At 38.9% G+C, this 19,904-nt stretch overlaps 2 protein-coding genes across 2 annotated transcripts; both read right to left on the bottom strand.

The window, feature by feature from the left end:
• Nucleotides 1-86: 86 nt before the first annotated feature.
• LOC144973041 (uncharacterized) lies at nt 87-4,059 on the bottom strand. The gene is made up of 5 exons (XM_078915010.1): nt 2,983-4,059; nt 2,573-2,653; nt 1,994-2,062; nt 1,450-1,545; nt 87-665 (listed from the first exon to the last, which is right to left on the bottom strand). Exons 1-5 carry the CDS (start codon nt 4,057-4,059, stop codon nt 546-548), a joined length of 1,443 nt encoding a protein of 480 aa, XP_078771136.1. The 3' UTR covers nt 87-545.
• Nucleotides 4,060-4,089: 30 nt separating this feature from the next.
• On the bottom strand, nt 4,090-6,884 carry LOC144973042 (uncharacterized). The gene is made up of 2 exons (XM_078915011.1): nt 6,840-6,884; nt 4,090-5,228 (listed from the first exon to the last, which is right to left on the bottom strand). The coding sequence occupies exons 1-2, from the start codon at nt 6,856-6,858 to the stop codon at nt 4,090-4,092; spliced, it is 1,158 nt and encodes a 385-aa protein (XP_078771137.1). The 5' UTR covers nt 6,859-6,884.
• Nucleotides 6,885-19,904: the final 13,020 nt, after the last annotated feature.

Below are 19,904 nucleotides of genomic sequence, written 5' to 3'. Positions count from 1 at the left end.
GTGACATTATTTTCCTGCTAGTATCTCTTTAACAATGATAAACAAAACACATACAAACACTGAAAAAAAGAAATAAAAGACACAAATTTCTGTGTAATGATAAACATGAGCATAATTTATTACAAAAAAGGTTGATTTTGAAGGTTTTTGTGATGCGTGTTACGTGACATAAAATAGTAGGACTCAAAAGTCATCATTACATATCAATTATTTATCAAAACCAAAAGCAAGGGACTATAATACAACATACTACATGTAAATTCTAACATATTAATTCATCTGAAATTGAAGCCTAAGCATAGAAACTGACTTGCTTATGATCAATAATTTTATCAAACGTGATGAACGTTACATGACATTAGGAAAACATGACTCATGTTACAGTGACAAAAAGTTAGAAAATGGAGGTCATGTAACTGAACTTGAAAGGTAAATAGACATTAAATATGCCTCAAAAGGTTTAGAAATGAAATAATTTCATCCCTACACAACAAGAAAAACTCTTTGAAAACCTGAAAAATTAAATGCTGTGCTACTAAAAGCTGTTAGGATAAATGCATATTGAAGCAGTCAAAAACATGTCTTGAATGAGAAGACCTTTGGCTATCATGTTCAGAATCATTATTGGGTGCTTGGTTCTCGCCATCTTCGGGATGAGGGTCAATCTGAAATGGACACAAGCAATAATTTATAAAATCAGTAAGATTTTACTGTTTTAAAATAGATTGTCTTCATAAACACATAAAGGTCCTCTTTTAACGGCTGTTTTGTGAAAGTTATGGTGCTGGACCCAGGGTTTTCATATTAAGTCAGCCCTCTCTAATCCGGACTTCTATAATCTGGTTCCCTCTATAAACCGGCTGATTTTCTGGGAACCAATTTAGTTCTTTATGTACTTATGCAATTGGTCGGCAATTCTGTAATCCGATTAATTCCTTAATCCGGACAAATTGCAGAGAACCGAGGTAGCCGGATTAGAGAGGGCTGACTGTACATGTACCACCTTTTAAAAAATTCATAACATTTTTATTTATCAATATTTTCTGCTCATGTTTAATAAACAAAGCATAAATGAGTAAAGTGTACAATGCAAAAGAAACAATGTGTTCATCTTTGTACTTTCACTGTTAGAGTGGTGTGAACAGTGAAAAAATGAAAAATTTTAAAAATCCTATTACTATTAGCAAGATCTGATCAAACATATTAAAACCGATATGAAACGACACAATTTAAACAAATAAACACTTGAAACCAGATACTGGCACATTATACAAAAACAACAATATGAAAACAAAACTAACAACATAAAACTGGTGATGAGCAGGTGCCCAGGGTAGGACTCGAACCGAGCTTATTTAGAACACTAGCCCAAGACCACACTGCTAGATTACTTGCAGCAATCTTGAAAAAAGAAAGAATAGGATTAATAATAACTAAAAGGGCAATTACCTGAGCATCATTTGTAACAGGCTCTTCCCGTTCCATCAGATTTACAATTATATTGCGCATAAACTCTGTAGTTGGTGATGCTCCTTCGTTATGTTTCTGAAGGTTGAAATAGAAAGAGATCGTTGTGATTTTCTAATTTGTAATTATTTTCTAATACAATATACAACATAAACATGAAAAATAGCGATAATTAAACTGTTTCATTTAAATGCGACATATTTTGAACTTATTGCTGCCTTTTAAGCCAAAAATGTTCTTTCATACGAATAATCCATCTTCATCATCTAATTCTTCCTCTTCGGTACTTTACTAAGGTAGCCCACTGTTTTTAATCTGAGGACGTTTTTAATTAAATCAGTTATTTTCAACCTTCATATTGGATAAATTAATATCTAACATCATAATAATCTTTCTTCAATATTGATTTTTAATCACATAGCGACTAGGTGTGAATGTCACTGTTACTAACTGTTTAGTTAATGCTCTCTTGACTGTCCTGACTCACCCAAGCTCCAAATCTTCTACCAAAAAAAAGCAAACTCACCTCTGAAACGACATCAACGAGACTGGCAAAGAAGGTTTGCATCTCAGGGTCATCTGCTTGGTCCAGATTCTGAAATAAGATTTTTGAAGCATTTAGACCTCACAGTACAGAACATAACATGGAAAATTAAGTAATCATTACATGCATCATTATTGATGATATTAACCGTCATGAATCTACGATCTTCACAAAAAGAAAAACAAATTCATGGCACTTATTCAAAGGGAGATGTATAATTTATCTCTATTCTAAGAACTGCTAATTGCTAATGGAGAAAAGAAGAAAAAAATATGTTTCAATTTTTGTTTTGATATAAAAATTGAAATAAAATACCCTTTATTATTAATTATCTCTGTGTGTGAGTAGGGGGGAGGTTGGACTGTATCCCAAGGGGAGACTGCCTATCCGTTCCTCCGAGTGCAGGTGCTTAAAAGTGTTAAAAAATGTGATGAACAGGTTTAGGGAAGGACTCGAACCGAGCTTATTTAGAACACTAGCCCAAGACCATACTGCTAGATTACTTGCAGCAATCTTGAAAAAAGAAAGAATAGGATTAATAATAACTAAAAGGGCAATTACCTGAGCATCATTTGTAACAGGCTCTTCCCGTTCCATAAACTCCACAACTGTAGTTGATGGTGACGCTCTATCGTCATGTTTCTGAAGATAGAAATGGAAAGAGATTGTTGTAAATTTAATATGGAGAGAATCGCTTTGGAATGATGGTCAATCAATATTTATCAAATATCTGGGTATAAGTATAAGAAAGTAAAAACATATCTACATTTTGATTTGTAGCGGATGATAACCAGTTTATCTTTATTTATTTTCCATACTGGAATAGAGTCTAATTATTTAATTGTGTTTTCAAATGTAATGGGAATATTTTCAATTTTAATAATAGATTTTAAAATTTGTTTTTAATTATTGGGTACTTTCAAACATTAAAACACATTTTAGAGTGATGTTTACAATAACGGTGTACCCACCTTATGTTTAACCTTCAGCTCGACATCCATCCATGGTTGAACATGGGAGTTGTTGAAACAATTCTGATCAGTTTCGCACCCATGACAAAAGCAGCTTAAAGACCTTACTAGGAGCTTGCGGGCACCATTGCTCTTTACATTGTGGAGATTTCTAGTGCCTTTCACCGGGTACAATTCATCCCTGTCCTCTCTGCTTATTTCAGCGCTCTCCACCAAAATGAAATTCCTCCGGTAATGGCAGCATACGTCGTCAATATAATCTGGTTTTACTAAGTGAGTTTTGCAGAAAGCAAAGAAATCAATAGCTGACTGTACAACAACCCGCCTTGATTTTACAGCCTGTGTAACTGTTCTCTTCGTAACAGCGCTTTCCCCATCGCATGCATTCTTCCCATGCCGAGAACCAAAGAAGTTTCGCTCCACATTCCTAGCCCATTCATCCATTTGTGTAAGATCACGAAATGCATCTTTGCATTTGTATTGTGCTCCGCATCCATCTGTCCATTGAATTATTCGTTTAAAAACGTAGCCTTTCGATGACAAGTGGCCATACACCTTGTGGGAGAAAATGCGGACAGCCTCTGTGTCGTGCTTAAGGTCATCACTGACAATGGTGATGACATCTGTGATGATCTTGTTGCAGTCATGGCAGGAGTAATAATTGACAAACGGATGGAGGGTCACTTGCGAGTAGCTCCAGTGTGCGCTTTGTATCTCATCCTGTAACAAACATCTATAATTTTCCGCAAAATCAAGGACAGAAATGCAGGATTCGGCTGGTGGGTTGGCTCGAACCTGTGCAAATTCTTTTAATTGCCATTGTGCCCTGAATTGGTGCAATGGATATGACTCCATTTCCTTTTCGAATTCTTGTATCAGCTCCTGAAAAGTAGCAGACTTCTCTACCAGCATCTTTTTCTTAGTCTGTTGGTTGTTCTCCCACTTCTTCCACGAGACGGTCAACTCTTGTCCTTCCAATGTCAAGTAGCTGTGAAGTTTTTTGGACCCACATAGCAGACAGTCCCCCGTTATGCAGTCTAATTTACTGAAGCTTCCTCCATCTTCCTCACAAAGCATGGCCCTGCAAGCATCCCGGTTACTCCTCAATCACTTTGAAACTGGGATATACATGTTGATGGTCTTCAGCATCAGCTGGATGTTTTCACAAACTTCACACAGGCACTGGTTGAAGATCTCTGACTTGGCAAGTCTTACATTTTTGGGTCGAAGTTTCTTAAAAAGGCTTCTGCTTACAGGCATGTCAACTTTCGACTGATATAAGGTGTATAAAACATCAAGTGTTTCTTTTAAAACAAAAACTGGCATATCATTTTTTACTTTGTTCTTCTGGGATAACTGTGTTGAATTCTCTTGAGACAGGTAGAAATCTTTCACTTCGTGATGCCGCTTAACTGTTCCAGTTGATTTTTGCCGTAGGCAGTCCACATCCTTCTTCTTTATCAACCTGTAGAGATAGGTATTGTTCAAACCAAATACTTCCGCTGCCTTGCTCCTGTTGTGCTTGGATTTCTTTAAAATTTGCTTTGCAATGACTCTCTTCATATTCCGTTCCAATTTTATTTTTATGCCACTGTCTGAATCATGCAAGGGAACTGTAGAACCCAATGTCCTCATGACACCTCTCATTACTGCACTTTGCCTTTCACGATCAGCTGGGAGACTGTTGCAGACCTTCCTGATCGCCCTATACTCACTTCTCTTTGACCACTTTTGCGGGGTTGCTGTTACTTCAATGTTGGAAGGTTGTTCTTGGAGTATTTTATTCCTGGCCTTCTTATCGTGATAGTAATTACGGCATTTCTCCCTATGCCTCCTCCACTTTTGAGGTGTCCACTGACTCCTTTCCTTCCTCTTCCTCTCCACATTTAACCTTTTTTTATCCATCTTTTGTTTTCTCGTTAGTACAGGGGTATTCTTATTTGGTGTAGTGAATGAGTTGTTTTCTGCCTCAGCTCTTTTTCTTTCTCTGTGTTTACGTACCCGTTCCCTTGTCCTTGCTTTAATTTCTTCTGCTTCTTCATCTGTGATGAGATCTTTCTTTCTAAGACGGTATAACTGATTTCTCATGACATGTTTCTCTTTAGTTAAGTTATAGTCAGCCCGCGACTTTAGCCGTTCTCTATAATTCCTAGACCTCTCAGCTGATGTCATGGGCACTTTCTTCACAGGTCTATCGTTTGCAAGAAGTTCATCATCAGATTGTTTAGACAATCGTATTCTTAAACCTGAAAAAGACATATAGATAATCTGTGAAAACAAATCTAGTGTCCGTGAAAATGCCACCCAAGTTTAAAGAAATGGTTCTCTCAATCACATTTCACAATTACAGACAAGACGTGCAGCTCAACTGTTATAACTGAACAAGAATCCCCCCCCCCCTCCTTTTTTTTTGCTTCTGTAAAATCTGGATTAGAAAATCATACAGAGTTTGGCATTTTCAGAGATGGCAAGTGTGTATTGAGTCTTAGACTACTTGTGTAATAAAAACTATCTGCAGCTATTATTATGTCCAAGTAACGTTGAGCCACAAAATTTCACATTTCTTTAAATGTATTCAATGTTGAGAAATCTAGCCAACATATTCAATATATACCACTCAAAATTCTTATTCATAGTATTCTGACGAAGAATGTTAGTAGAGCCATATCGTAAGGAATCTGTAAGAACAGGGTGTGGCACTTGTTACTCGTGACATCAATAGAATCCCATTTCCATAATGTCCAGGTAACATGAGTCACAGAACTCATTACTTTTCCAAGATTTGAGATCTGATTTAGATCTGAAGAGAAACTGGTTGATCCCTATTTAAATCTAAAACTGTTACTAAGTTATTCCAAATGGCATTTTAGATTATAGTCACACAGAGTAAATATGGTTGAAGTTATTAGCAAAAGTGTAGCACTTGTTACTCGTGACATCAATAGAAGCCCATTTCTATAATGTCCAGGTAACATGAGTCACAGAACTCATTACTTTTCCAAGATTTGAGATCTGATTTAGATCTGAAGAGAAAGTGGTTGATCCCTACTAAATCTAACACTATTACTCACATATTCAAAATGGCATTATAGATTATAGTCACACAGGTGTAAACATGGCTGTAGTTATTAGTAAAAAGTGTGACACTTGTTACTTGTGACCAAAATATAGCTTTACTCTATAATGTCCGTGTAACGCTGAGACACAGAATTCAAGCAGCACAGGTTAATACAGCTGGATGAACGTACATAGATCAAGAATCTAATTTAAAGATTAAAAGGAAAATGTAATCCTTAAAAATATTGTGATAAAAAAACAAAAAACAAAAAACCTTAACGAACAAATCACTTGTTTGAAATATTTGTAACACATGTTACACTGTGACATGAATAAAATTATGATTTTGTAACAAGCATCACGATAACATTGCAAATATTCAATAACCCTTAAACACGTTTTATCATGTTGTGCCAATGCATACCACATCGTTCAAATGCATTATTAAAACCATTCTAGAACAATCAATTATTCACTCTTGCAATGCTTTGTTAAAAATAATAACACTATTATTATCACCGTGACGCTCGTTTCTAGAGACATGAATTACTCTCATGTCTCACCCTCAATTGCTTGAGTCCAACTTCAAAGACAAATGGCTTAATCGTAGTCTAAGAACATTCAAAACAATCTGAAGCAATCCCGAAATATCAGGATAACTTCTCGTCATCCATCAAAGTAGAAAAGATAAATAATAAAGCAGATATATTGTATGTATTGTGATGCATGTTACATTTTTCAGAAAATGTGACTCTCGTTACACAAAAGAAATAATTGGACATGACACTTGAAACACTCACCTACCCTCTTGGGTGCCATCTTGGAAAGAAGTGGATTGTTATTTTTACATCCGGTGACTTAAAATGTGGAATCGAGCGGAAGTATCGAAACAAATCCAAAACGTGACTTAATGAGAGGAAAACGCTCGCATGTTACATCGTGACATTAAAATCGGTATTGTTGCTTTTCAGTGTCATCAATCTTTTTTGTTGAGTATTTTGCATTCACTCAGCAATTGTTTCTGTTATTATTTTGTTTTCACAAAGCAATGGTACCAAACCGGCTGCATTACGGTCAAATGAATGACCGCAGTTACAGTCATAAATACATGTACGTTTGTGACATTGACTGTAACGAGCATAACAATTAATTTTGTTGTGTTCTGTTTCCAATTGTGTCAACACGATAGAAAAAAAATGCGTTTGTAGTGTTCTTTCATAAAAGGTTGTTGAATTAAGTGGGGAATTCCCACCTAGCTTAGATTTTAATAGTCTGTATTATTGAACCAAAGACCTTCGTCGCTGGAGTGTTAATTTTGACACATACAGATTTGCTCATTTCTGATATAAAAACCCTCTATACTCTCCAAAAACGCAGTGGATGGTTAAATGCTTTCTCATACTGTCTCTACAATGCATTCATGAACGCAAACAGTGTTCATTTCAGGTCTGAGAAATGGGGATTTAAAAGAGTACTCATTACTTATATGACAATTACCAATGGTACAGTAAGCTGAGACTGACTCATATAGATGATTTCTAGACGTATTAAAAATTCTCGAAATACAATTCCACAAAATATATGACGCGCTACCCTCATTTTTCTTTTTTTTTTTTAATGTTGCTTGAGAGACAAGTCATATAAAATTAGATGTCTAGTCAATTCAAACTGCAAAATCAATTCTATTTTCGACAATAAAACAGCTAAATGGTGCAAATAGATCTCGCTCCAAATAAAAAGTAATTTGGTTGCCCAAATCCTGAGAAAAAATTTTTCTTTCTCCTCAATACAGGAAAAGTGAACACCACTTGTTTGCCACCGCTTTTTTTTGTAGTTCCACAAAGAGGGTTGATCTTGCTCTGCTTTGAAAAATTGAAATAAGAAAAAGAGACATATTCCATTAGCAATTTTTGGAAATGGCATCATAATTGAAGTACATACCAATTCCAAAAAAAAAATGGCATTATTCTCACCAACACAGTTGAAATTTCATTGGTTTTACATCCACAGAACAAAACTCTTGGCAATAAACTATATTCTGTCATTAAGGTAATAAATGCAGTAGTAATTCAATTCAAATGATCCTTTGTCATTTTTATTTAGAAAAATGAGCATTTTCTTTATTGATCACTAATAAAAAATGTTAAAGTGCAATGGAGATTTGAAAACATTACTAACCAGTGTCAAAAAGTGTGTGCATACTCTTTGCTATGATGTGAGGCGATTGATGAAATTCTCAGAGTCAAAAATATGACACTGTGCACGGAATGACAGGAAAAAAATGAATTATAAAATTTATAATCGATTCGCTAACCCATATCCCTAAGGAAAAAATGCTGAAAAATTGAATTTTTTTCCCTTATTCAGAGATAAAATAATTTTGATAATGATAATGAATTCATCATTGCAATTTTATAAGATAATTATTTACTTTATAAAATAGGTTATAGAGTAGATTCAGGCTTACCGGCCACACAAGTCTTATCCGTGGTCGTCTCAGAGAATGGAAGACTGCTGGCCAGAAATAAGACCAATGCTGTCTAAGTGATGTCGTAAAATGTAAAGTTCAAGTGGCCGGTTTCAGGTGAACCAGCCGATTTTGCACCCTAAGCAGTCTTATTCATATTCTCCACGCAAAATGTTATTGGTGACATTGTGGTACTACCGGCCACTTATGGAACCTGGTCCAACCGGCCACCCATCTTGGGCAAACAGGTCACCCTTAACGGATGTTGAAAAACGCTGTTTCCTTTTGTTTTTAAAAAATAGTTTTCAGTTCATAAACAGTAAAAGCAGATCCATAGGCTCAATTGGTAAAATATCTGCCGGGTCATTGGTCAATTTAGGGTTCGATTCCAGCATTCCAAGGACTTTGAAGGACTCTTTCCATAAATTGGCAGAATGTTTCCTTCCCCCAAGACGACTGCCATATATTTTCATAAGTAGCCAGACTAGATCTAGACGTCTAGATAGATAAACCCGTTTATGTTCATTTTCAACAGAGAAAGTCAAAATTAATTTATTCAAAACAATTAATAGGGTACATAATCATAACGCAATAGATTAACATATAACATGTCACTTGCACAATTTACACACAAAAGTGAAAACACTGATCTCCTCCTCACTCATCCCCAGTATCTTCTCTCTCTCTGCCAGTACATCTTCTGTGGTACCACCTCCTACACTTGCACCCAATCCATCCATCCAGGTCCCTATCACTTCCACAAAAATCACATAAACTTTCATCTTTGGCATTCACACCACACAACTCATCGATATCCATCTCAACGTCTGACCAGTCTCGTCGCAATTGAAGACGTTGCTGGGGGGACCTTGGTAATGTCAATGCCATTTGACATTAGCAATGTCCGCATGGTGTGGAACCACCCACGTATCTTTCCTTCTGATACCTGAGCGCATTGTTCCCAAAGGGACATCGTTTTTCTCTCCCGAACATCCCCTTGTGTCGCTCCATAAATGTCTTGTACCAGTAATATCCTGGCTTGTTGTCTCTCTGTCTTCAGCATTTAGTATTCTCTGCACCTCCAGACACAGTTGCTCCCTGTCCTTCCCTTCACCTGCCCTGGCACAGGCCACCATCCACTTCACTAGGTTTTTCTCCTCCTCGGCATCCAACACTGTATGAGATACCCTATGGACGGGGTATTTTCCGGCCATCTTGTCCATCAGTGTTGATCTCGGGACAGAGTAGGTCGCAGCGGCCTGGCGGACTGAAAGTTTTATGGTGCAGATGGCATCAAGTGCAGCATCCACACTCGCTTGAGAATACTTTGATCTTGGCATCTTGGTGCCTCTAACAATGTGAAAAAATGAACTTTACTTCGATATTTGAACTTCTTTTTCATAGACTGGCTAGTCTAATAATGTAAAGTTTTCTTTACAATGGTGAACATAATATAATTTTATAATAATAATAATCATGATAAACATTGACCGGTCAACAGAAATACAAGGAAAGCATTGCAACAAATAATATTATAGACGTCTAGAATAATAATAAACAACTTAATCAACCCGGCCGGTTTCACCAGAATCGTTTAAATATTCTTTGGTCAAACCGGCCACCCCCCCTAATGGGGCTAAAATGAAACCTGAACACTGCCAGACGATCTAATCAAAATCAAACGATCCTAAAATAGCATGCAGTGCAGTGGTTGAGCCGGATTTCCTTAATAAAGACGTATAAATAGCTTAAATAGTAACTTCCTTCCACACTTTGCAACCCATAACAAAGAATGGGATACTTACGTTTTGTGAGAAATATCTCGATGTAAACAAATTTCTTTGCCTTCTCCTGGATTGCACACACTGAAACGGCGAGAAAAACGTCCCACGAGACGTCTGCTTGGTTACTAGAAATATGCACCGAGAAACAAAAATGAAACAAAAGGAAATTAGACCTCGAGTCTGGTAGCAGCCGGTTTGACATGAATCTACTCTATAGATGATTTCTAGACATTAAAAATTCTCAAAATACAAATCCACAAAATATATGACACGCTACCCTTATTTTTCTTCTTTTTTTTTTATGTTGCTTGAGAGACAAGTCATATAAAATTAGATGTCTAGTCAATTCGAACTGCAAAATCAATTCTATTTTAGACAATAAAACAGCTAAATGGTGCAAAGAGATCTAGCTCCGAATAAAAAGCAATTTGGTCTCCCAAGCCCCGAGAAAAGCATTTTTCTTTCTCCTCAATATTGGAAAAGTCAACACCACTTGTTTGCCACCGCTTTTTTTTTGTAGTTCCACAAAGAGAGTTGATCTTGCTCTGGTTTCAAAAATTGAAATAAATCAATTCTATTTTAGACAATAAAACAGCTAAATGGTGCAAATAGATCTAGCTCCGAATAAAAAGCAATTTGGTCTCCCAAGCCCCGAGAAAAGCATTTTTCTTTCTCCTCAATATAGGAGAAGTCAACACCACTTGTTTGCCACCGCTTTTTTTTGTAGTTCCACAAAGAGAGTTGATCTTGCTCTGGTTTGAAAAATTGAAATAAGAAAAGGAGACATATTTCATTAGCAATTTTTGGAAATGGCATCATAATAAAAATCATTGTCATAAAATGCATTAATCAAGTACATACCAATTCCAAAAAAAAAATGGCATTATTCTTACCAACACGGTTGAAATTTCATTGGTTTTACATCCACAGATCCCCGTGTGGTGTCCGGGGTCCCTCAACTGAGAGGGTCAAGAATAGCCCAACGCCAAGCCAGCGTGTCGTAAAAGGCGACTAATGGTGTGTGATTCCCCCATCTTTGAGTCACCTGGTCCTCCAGGTTGGGGGTTGGCAAAGGGTTAACACCCCTTTCCGTTAAACTCAAACCGTTACAGAAACACAGACAGACAAACCAAATCCTTTTTTTAGCTTGGGCGACCGAAGAGTTTCTGGAATTACAGAATTTATGAAGGACAACAGACAAAGCCGAAAGGACTCTGCTGACCCGATGACGTCTTCGCCAAACAAGCAGCTTCGAATTGCGTCGTGGAACGTTCGCACCATGTATGAAGCAGGAAAAAGCTCTCAAGTTGTGACTGAGATGAGAAGATACAGGCTGCATATACTTGGAGTAAGCGAAACCCACTGGATACAATCCGGACAGAAACACCTCAAGTCTGGGGAGAAGATTTTATATTCAGGGAGAGGGGACGGGATTCATACACAGGGAGTAGGAATAATTCTAAGCAAGTTTGCCCAGAAGTCACTGAGAGGATGGGAACAATGCGGAGAAAGGATCATCATGGCGTCCTTTACAACACGGAGTAAGAAGATCAGCATGAACATTGTACAGATCTATGCCCCAACAAATGATGCAACAGATGAGGACAAAGATACATTTTATGGTCTGCTACAACAAGTCATTGACAAGTTGCCAAGGAAAGACATCAACATATTGATGGGAGATGCTAATGCAAAAGTGGGACAGGATAACGTAGGCTATGAAGGTATCATGGGACGTCATGGCATGGGAGAAATGAATGATAATGGTGAGAGATTTGCAAATTTCTGTGCATTCAACAGTTTGGTGATTGGAGGATCAGTGTTCCCCCATAAGAGGATCCACAAAGCAACTTGGGTCTCACCAGATGGTGTGACAGAGAATCAGATTGATCATTTTTGTATCTCTCGTAGATTCAGACGTTCATTGGAAGATGTGACAGTGCGGAGAGGGGCAGATGTTGGATCAGACCACCACCTGCTATTGGCAAAGCTTAAGCTCCGACTCAGAAAACACGGGGCCAGATCACATACAAGAAGAAAATTCGAGGTGAATGCACTTGATGGGGAAAAGAATGAGGAATTCAAACTACAATTGAGTAATAGATTCCAACCTCTTACTGAGCTCGAGGAGGACATAGATGTAGAGTCACATTGGGCAAAGATCAAGGAAGTTTACATAACAACTTGCCACGAGGTATTGGGGGTAAAGAAATCGGAACATAAAGAATGGATAAGTCCAACCACCTTGGACCTTATTGAAAAGAGGAGAACAAGGAAGGAACAAGTGAATGCAAGCCGAACAAGGGCTTCAAGACTGGATGCACAAGAGCAGTATCGAGCCATAGCTAAGGAAGTCAAAAGATCTGTGAAGAAAGACAAGGAAGCATTCATGAACAGACTTGCAGAGAAAGCAGAAGCAGCAGCGACTGGAGGACACATGAGGATCCTTTATCAAACTACCAAGACACTTGCTGGAAAATATGGGAAACCAGAGGTACCAGTCAAAAACAAAGATGGGAAAACTATTTTTGGAAAAGAGGCTCAATCTGAACGATGGAGGGAACATTTCAACTGCCTTCTGAACAGACCACCACCAGACAACCAGCCAGAAATTTTGCCTGCAAGGAATGAGCTACCAATTAGCTGTGATCCACCATCGATAGCAGAGATTGTGGGTGCCATTAACAAGATGAAAAGGGGGAAAGCTGCTGGACCAGACCAGATTCCACCAGAGGCTCTAAAAGTTGATGCGGAAAGAAATGCTGAGGCCCTGCACCCACTATTTGAGAGAATCTGGAATGACGGGATATTCCCAAAGGATTGGAAGGAAGGACATCTTATCAAGCTTCCCAAGAAAGGGGACCTCAGTAATTGTAATAATTATCGAGGCATCACTCTTCTTTCTATCCCAGGAAAGGTTTTCAACCGTATTATTTTAGAGAGAATTAAGAATGCAACAGATGCTAAACTGCGGGACGAACAGGCAGGTTTTCGGAAAAAACCGTTCAACCACCGACCAGATTGCCTCTCTGCGAGTCATAGTGGAACAGTCTATAGAATGGAACTCTCCTCTTATTGTCAACTTTCTGGATTACGAGAAGGCTTTCGACAGTATTGACAGAGCAACATTGTGGAAAATTCTGGCACATTATGGACTCCCTGAAAAGATAGTAAACCTCATTAAGGAAATGTATGAAGGATCAAGTTGCAGGGTTGTACATGAAGATCAGCTGACTGACAGCTTTGAAATTAAGACTGGTGTCAAGCAGGGATGCTTGCTCTCTCCATTCCTGTTCATCCTTGCCATTGATTGGCTAATGAAGGAAACCTCCAAAGGGAGAAGAAATGGGATACAGTGGACCCCCTGGACACAGTTGGATGATCTGGATTTTGCAGATGATCTGGCTCTTTTGTCCCACACCCAGGATCAGATGCAAGCAAAAACCACAATTATAAACAGCCTCTCGGAATCAATTGGTCTAAGAATACACCCTGTAAAGTCAAAGGTCTTGAGGATAGGTACGCGTCAAAGGGAGCAGATCAAAGTAAAAGATCAGGAACTCGAAGATATAGACACTTTCTGCTATCTCGGAAGTATAATTGACAAGGATGGAGGCACGGAAGCAGAGGTGAAAGCACGAATAGGAAAGGCACAGGCTGCATTCACATCTTTGAACAGAGTTTGGAGAACTAAAGATATCTCCCTTCAACTAAAGCTAAGACTTTTCAACTCAAACGTGAAGTCTGTCCTACTGTATGGATGTGAAACTTGGAACGCATCACAGGCATGTATAAGGAGGGTACAGATTTTTGTAAACAGGTGCATGCGTAAGCTACTCAGAATAAAATGGATGGATAGAATAAAAAATGAAGAAGTATGGAAAAGAACACAGCAGAAACCAGTAGGAGAGGATATAGGAAGAAGACGATGGAGGTGGATTGGACACACGCTTAGAAAGAATGACTCAACTATAACAAAGAAAGTATTGGACTGGAACCCTCAGGGCAGAAGATCAAGGGGAAGGCCACGAGGAACATGGAGAAGAATTAAAGAAGCTGATATACAGAGAAGTGGTAAGACCTGGAATGAGATAAAAAAGTTGGCTCAGGATAGAGAAGGATGGAAACTGTTTGTCTGTGGCCTATACCCTGACCCAGGGTGAAAAAGGCAATGATGACATCCACAGAACAAAACTCTTCTCAACAAACTATATTCTGTCATTAAGATAATAAATGCAGTAGTAATTCAATTCAAATGATTCAGATTTCGACGAATTCATTATCCTCTCTGGGTAGCGGACACCTCTTTTGAAAATAATTTTTTTTCTACCAGGGTCATCTGTAAGGTTAGTTTCATCGTAATTGATAATGTTTTCGGGTGGTATACCTGCCAAACTCTTCTCTAGTTCATCGAAATAAGCCTTAATTGAGTCCGCATCGATTTTTTATCGTTTTTTCGTAATGTTTTGACACAGGCGATCATTTAGAGCATCCTTATGCCGCCTCAGAAATGACCTGAACCATTCTTTTCCTGGTAGGTTGTCTTTAAACAGCTTCACCGTCCTTCCCTCTTTATCTAGAAGGCGTTTAATGGTCATCCTGATGTCTATTGAATCAAATGGAAATCCCCATTCGGAGACCGTTTGAATATGTTGGACCACTTGATGTTCAGTGTCAGGTGACAGAATTGGTTGGCCACCAGGAGCTCTATTTGGCACGTCAGTTAGCTGCCGTTGCAAATAAAGCTGAAATGTCGAACGGCCGATATTAAAATCTTTGCAGACCTGTCGTTGGCTAATTCCAGTTCTGTAGGCAGCAGCGGCCCGTTCGAGGTTATCGCGTGAGCTGGAATTATATTTCCCGCATCCAGGTTTCGACTTGTATGTGCGTGGCATTTTTCTGGTGAAGAAAATAAGACAATGGATAAGAGCTTTGGTAAGATGAACAATCACAGTATCAAGAACTATGTTTTAGAAGTTAAAATATGATTAGTCATTGTTAAAACACACATTGAGGCATGACTTCCAAATATTTGCTCTCCACATGGGTGGCCATAGTCACCCCACCTCTGGTCAGTCCCCTATGAGGTGACTATGGCCACCCCTCTACAGAATACCCAAAGGTAATATGACTAAAAATATGTACATTGAAAGTAAGTTTAACATATAAATATCCATTTTAACCCTTAAAGCCCTATAGATTCCGGCCAAGCACTTCAACCTTACCCCAGCAGAGGGGAGGTAACTCTCTAAAAAATCCCACCCCGTTCAAGAAAAAAATCATAACTCTGCAACAAATCAAGATATCTTAATGAAATAAAAGCTAAATTGAAGCTGAATAATTGTTCTGTTTGTACATTTAATTGTTTTGACAACAGATAAAAAAATAATGATTGAAAAAAATTAATAAAATGTAAAATACGACATTTTCAAGTGATTTTGTTCATTTTTTTTCTGCTTTTTGTTCATTTAAAAATGTTTTCATAATATTTTGCAAAGCAATACTCGTTGCACAAGTATGTGTTACAAATTGAACAGCCAAAACAAGTCTCTCGTTGCCTGCCAGACTCTGTGCGGTTGTTTTCTTTGCGGCACACAAAACAAGTCTTTTTGCGTCCTGGCAATCGCACACGCTTATGCTTTTCAGGATCATGACAGGCCATCCCATGGACTGCTGTTTGCCCAGGTGGAGGTCTCTGTCTTGTAGTGCGACTTGAGAGTAGGGACCTCGTAACTTCTAGGTGGAATTTGAAGTGGTCCATTGGCTTTGCTTCATCCGGTCGAGGCATTTCCTTGTAGACGATATAGGCGTTGAGCACTGCCACTTCCAACAAGTAGTAAAAGCAGCACCTCCATCACTTTCTGCTCTTTCTACCAATCCCATTATATGATCTCAGCTGATCATTCAAGTCCACTCCAACCATGTTTGAATTGTAGTTAACAACAGCGGAAGGAATGTCCTTGCTAACGACTCCATCTTCGGTGCGCTGACAGTTGGGTGAACTGTCCGTTGATAGAATATTTATCTGCCTCTTATCCTTCCACGCACATGCCAAAAGATCACCACATTGTCTGAATTTGGTCTCGCCGTTGCTCAGCACAATTTTCTTTAAATCTTTGGCCAGAATTTTCTGTTTGGCCGAATTGTCCCGCAACAGTATGTGTCCCGTTCATGGAGGTCATACGCAAGCTGAACCGAAGAAAATAAGTTGTCGTTAAAAAAATGGTGATATCTGTCAAGGTAATTCTGACCTAGAGACCAAACAACACGATGTCCGAGTCCTTTGTCCAAAGGGTGGTTCTCCTTCCCTGTGTAGAAGGAGAAGTTACATAAATAACCATTCGAAGGGTCGGCGCAACACCAAACTTTGACTCCCCAGGGATTTGGCTTGCCTTTGATATACTGTTTTAAAAAAAGGCGACCTGTAAAAGGAATCATTGCCTCATCAAAAGACAAGGCAGGACCAGGGTAGTAGTGTTTCTGAGAAGCGTTCAAAACAATGTTTATCATGGGACGAATCTTGTAGAGGGGATCATAACCCTGTTGTCCACGTGGAATCGCAGCCGTGCTGTCGGCAAGGTGAATATACCGGCTAATCTCCTCATATCGGTTCCTTGACATGGCTTGAGAGACACATGGTACACCTAGCAGTGGATCAGTTGACCAATAACATTTGAATCCAGGCATTTTGTGTATGCCAAACATCATGTTTATGTAAAGGAAGATTCGAATGTCATCCTCTGATATAGCTGACATTGATTCTGGAGCATTTCTTTGTTGTGCATAGAGGTTGGTTTGAGTACGTAGTAATAAGTTCATAGAAAGAATGTGGCAAGAACAAATCAACAAACTCCATGGGTGTACTGTCATGAGAAAGATCCAAATCAGTCAAAATAGGACCTTTACGGCGTGTAAAGATACCCATTTCGATATCTCTGAGCTGATCAGTCCAAGTAAAATCACGTTCATCACTACTCACATCGTCATCATCAATTTCACTCTCTTGACCTTCACCTGCATCATCTCCATGGTCAATTTCATCAAAATCGGCTTCTATGTCACTTTCATCATCTAAACCAGCTTCTTCAGCAACATTATCAGTCAAATTTTCATTAAAATGGGGCTCACTAATGAGGCGATTGAGATAATTGAATGCCATTGTTGACAAATTGAAGAGAAAACTACTTTCGTTTTCAAAAAATCATAGTTCCATTACCATTATATCGATTTTCATGCTTTAAAGAGCAAAAAAACGGGCAAATTCTTCTGCTTCGATTTATTGTATCGATACTCACTGATATCATAGGCGGAAATGTAGAAATAGCTATTTATGTAGTGGTTCAGTACACATTTTCTAGCGGCCGGTAGCGGGCAGCTTGGGGCCACATACTAGCGGGCGGAAGGAGGCGATACGGGGCCTTATCAGTTAAACACATAACATGGGAAATTGATCATCTAGACTTACCGGGTAGATGGAAGTTGGGTATAAACAAAACAGTCAAAAATGTATCATTACAAGGCAGCCATGTTGGATGATGCACAGGATCGCAGCAAATAGTTTCTTCGGACAGTTAACTTAAAAAAATTAAATTTTAGAAATGTCAATAGTGGGATAAAAAATTTAAATGGCAATAATTACACTTTAATGTGCTGAAAATAATTTTTTTTTAAATCCCATCTATTTTTCTGAGCATGTGGCCATAGTCACCCCACATGGCCATAGTCACCCCACTTGACGGTAGTTATTTCGCAAAGATGAGTAGTTTTATTTTCAATTCTTTTATTTGGGAACATTGTGAAACAAGATGCAGTCTTCTACTAGTACACCTAAACCGACTATGAGCCTAAAAAATATGCATATCAAATGGCTCAAGTTGCCCCGACCATGGGGCAAGTTGATCCAAACTCTGGGGTAAGTGGTGCCACGAGAAAATGTGTTGCAAATGAAGAAAGAACAAGCCCAAAATGTTGCTGTGATATAAAACAAATTAAAATTATAATCATGAAGTAGAACTGTTAATTACAGCATTGAACAAAATGTTATTTTTCTCATAGACAGGAAAGTAATAAACATGTGAAATAACATGAATAATAAGATGAATGATGTCAATGATTATGATGATGATGATGACGATGATGACACATATAAACCAGCATAACATTTAAAACATGTGTCTGTAAGTTAATGAAGTTGCCACTGTGACAAGTCACAGCTGAACACGAGCTCGCTAGAACAACGGAGAGAATTGCCAACACTCTTCGGCTGTGGCAGCTTGTAAACAACATCTTCTGCATTGAAACCCGCTTCGTTCTTTGGATTTGGAACATACACAGGCTTGTCCGTTCCTGCTTTCCCAGCAACTTTTTGAAGGAAAACACTTTCGAACTCAAAGTCCTCCCCGTTGAGAATGTCAACCCGAGCAATGTAGTTCACAATTCGTGATTTGCCAGCACATTTGACAACCACAAAGTCACCTTCAATTATTGGGCTATCCAGATCAATATCACCATCACTATCTGATGACACATCATCAAATTCAACATCTGAATCATCAGTGTCACTTGAACTTGGGGTTTTAGATATCAGAGGACATGACTTTTTCCCACCAGCTTTGAACAAACACATCTTTGTTTTGGGCAATAGGCTTCTCTTTCTATTTTCAGAAAGGGCTACCAGCTCCTGTCTTTCGGGGATGTCAGTCAAAATCTTTGAGCTGCCCTTTTTGCGACCACCTCTCCTTGCCTTTCTTGGTGCTGCTTTCGGCAATGGCTGAATAGCAGATGGTGAAATGTACGGACGAGGCATGTCATCATGTGAGCTAGGTGAGACACAAGACCCACATGTGGACGGTTGCATACGATCATTTGCTTGCTGTTTTTGTAGCTGGACATCATCACTGGGCACGGGCAAGACAGCTCCAGGAACCTCTCCTGAAGGTCCTGCATCTTCCATGGTAGAATTTGCCTCAAGGCTTTCTGCAGCAGCAATATTTTGCTCACGGTCAGTTGGAAGAGAAGGGGCAAAGTCAATTTCACTAAAGATGTCCCGGTTAAATGGATGAATGCCCGAGGCTTGGAAGCCAGCAGCAATGTTCAACGGTGTCATGGCAATCATCTGGGCTTGGTTCACAAGAGCTGGGATATCATAGATTGTTACTGTTTTCCCTGGATTTGATCGTAGCCATCCATCCATGGCTCTGTTGTACGCAGTTTTGAAGGGTCAGTACACTGACCGGTCGAGCGGCTGGAGACGATGGGAAGTGTGTGGTGGAATGGTCAATATGACAACCCCATGAGACCTTGCTGTGTCCACAACATTCAAAGAAATATGTGTCTCATGGTTGTCGAGGATTAATAGGATTTTCCTTTCTGGTGAGCATCTGGTGTGTTTGATGATGTGATTCAAATACTCCACAAACACCTGTTCATTGATCCAGCCACTTCGTGTTGCCCTGCCTATGCACTGTGTTGGTCCATCTCTGATAAAGTGATCTCTGTAGTGGACTCTGGGAAAGATGAACAAAGGAGGCATGACTGTACCAATTGCACTCACAGTGTACACCACAGTTACCAATTCCCCACGTTCAGCGGAGGTGATTGAACCAACTTGTTTC

The sequence above is a fragment of the Berghia stephanieae genome, chromosome 5, assembly GCF_034508935.2.
Source record: "Berghia stephanieae isolate SIO BIC M18660-M18661 chromosome 5, UCSD_Bste_1.3, whole genome shotgun sequence".
In the NCBI taxonomy this organism is placed as follows: Eukaryota; Metazoa; Mollusca; class Gastropoda; order Nudibranchia; family Aeolidiidae; genus Berghia; species Berghia stephanieae.
The sequence above is the reverse complement of the archived record's forward strand: the minus strand, read 5'-3'. Positions and strand labels throughout refer to the sequence as shown.

Excerpts from the sequence above, each read along its gene's own strand:
- LOC144973041 (XM_078915010.1), bottom strand. The coding sequence starts at position 4,059 with ATGCTTTGTGAGGAAGATGGAGGAAGCTTCAGTAAATTAGACTGCATA. Across the intron at positions 2,654-2,982 it reads AGCTGAAGGTTAAACATAAG|AAACATGACGATAGAGCGTC; the intron begins GTGGGTACACCG and ends TTCTATCTTCAG. Across the intron at positions 2,063-2,572 it reads CTGTTACAAATGATGCTCAG|AATCTGGACCAAGCAGATGA; the intron begins GTAATTGCCCTT and ends ATCTTATTTCAG.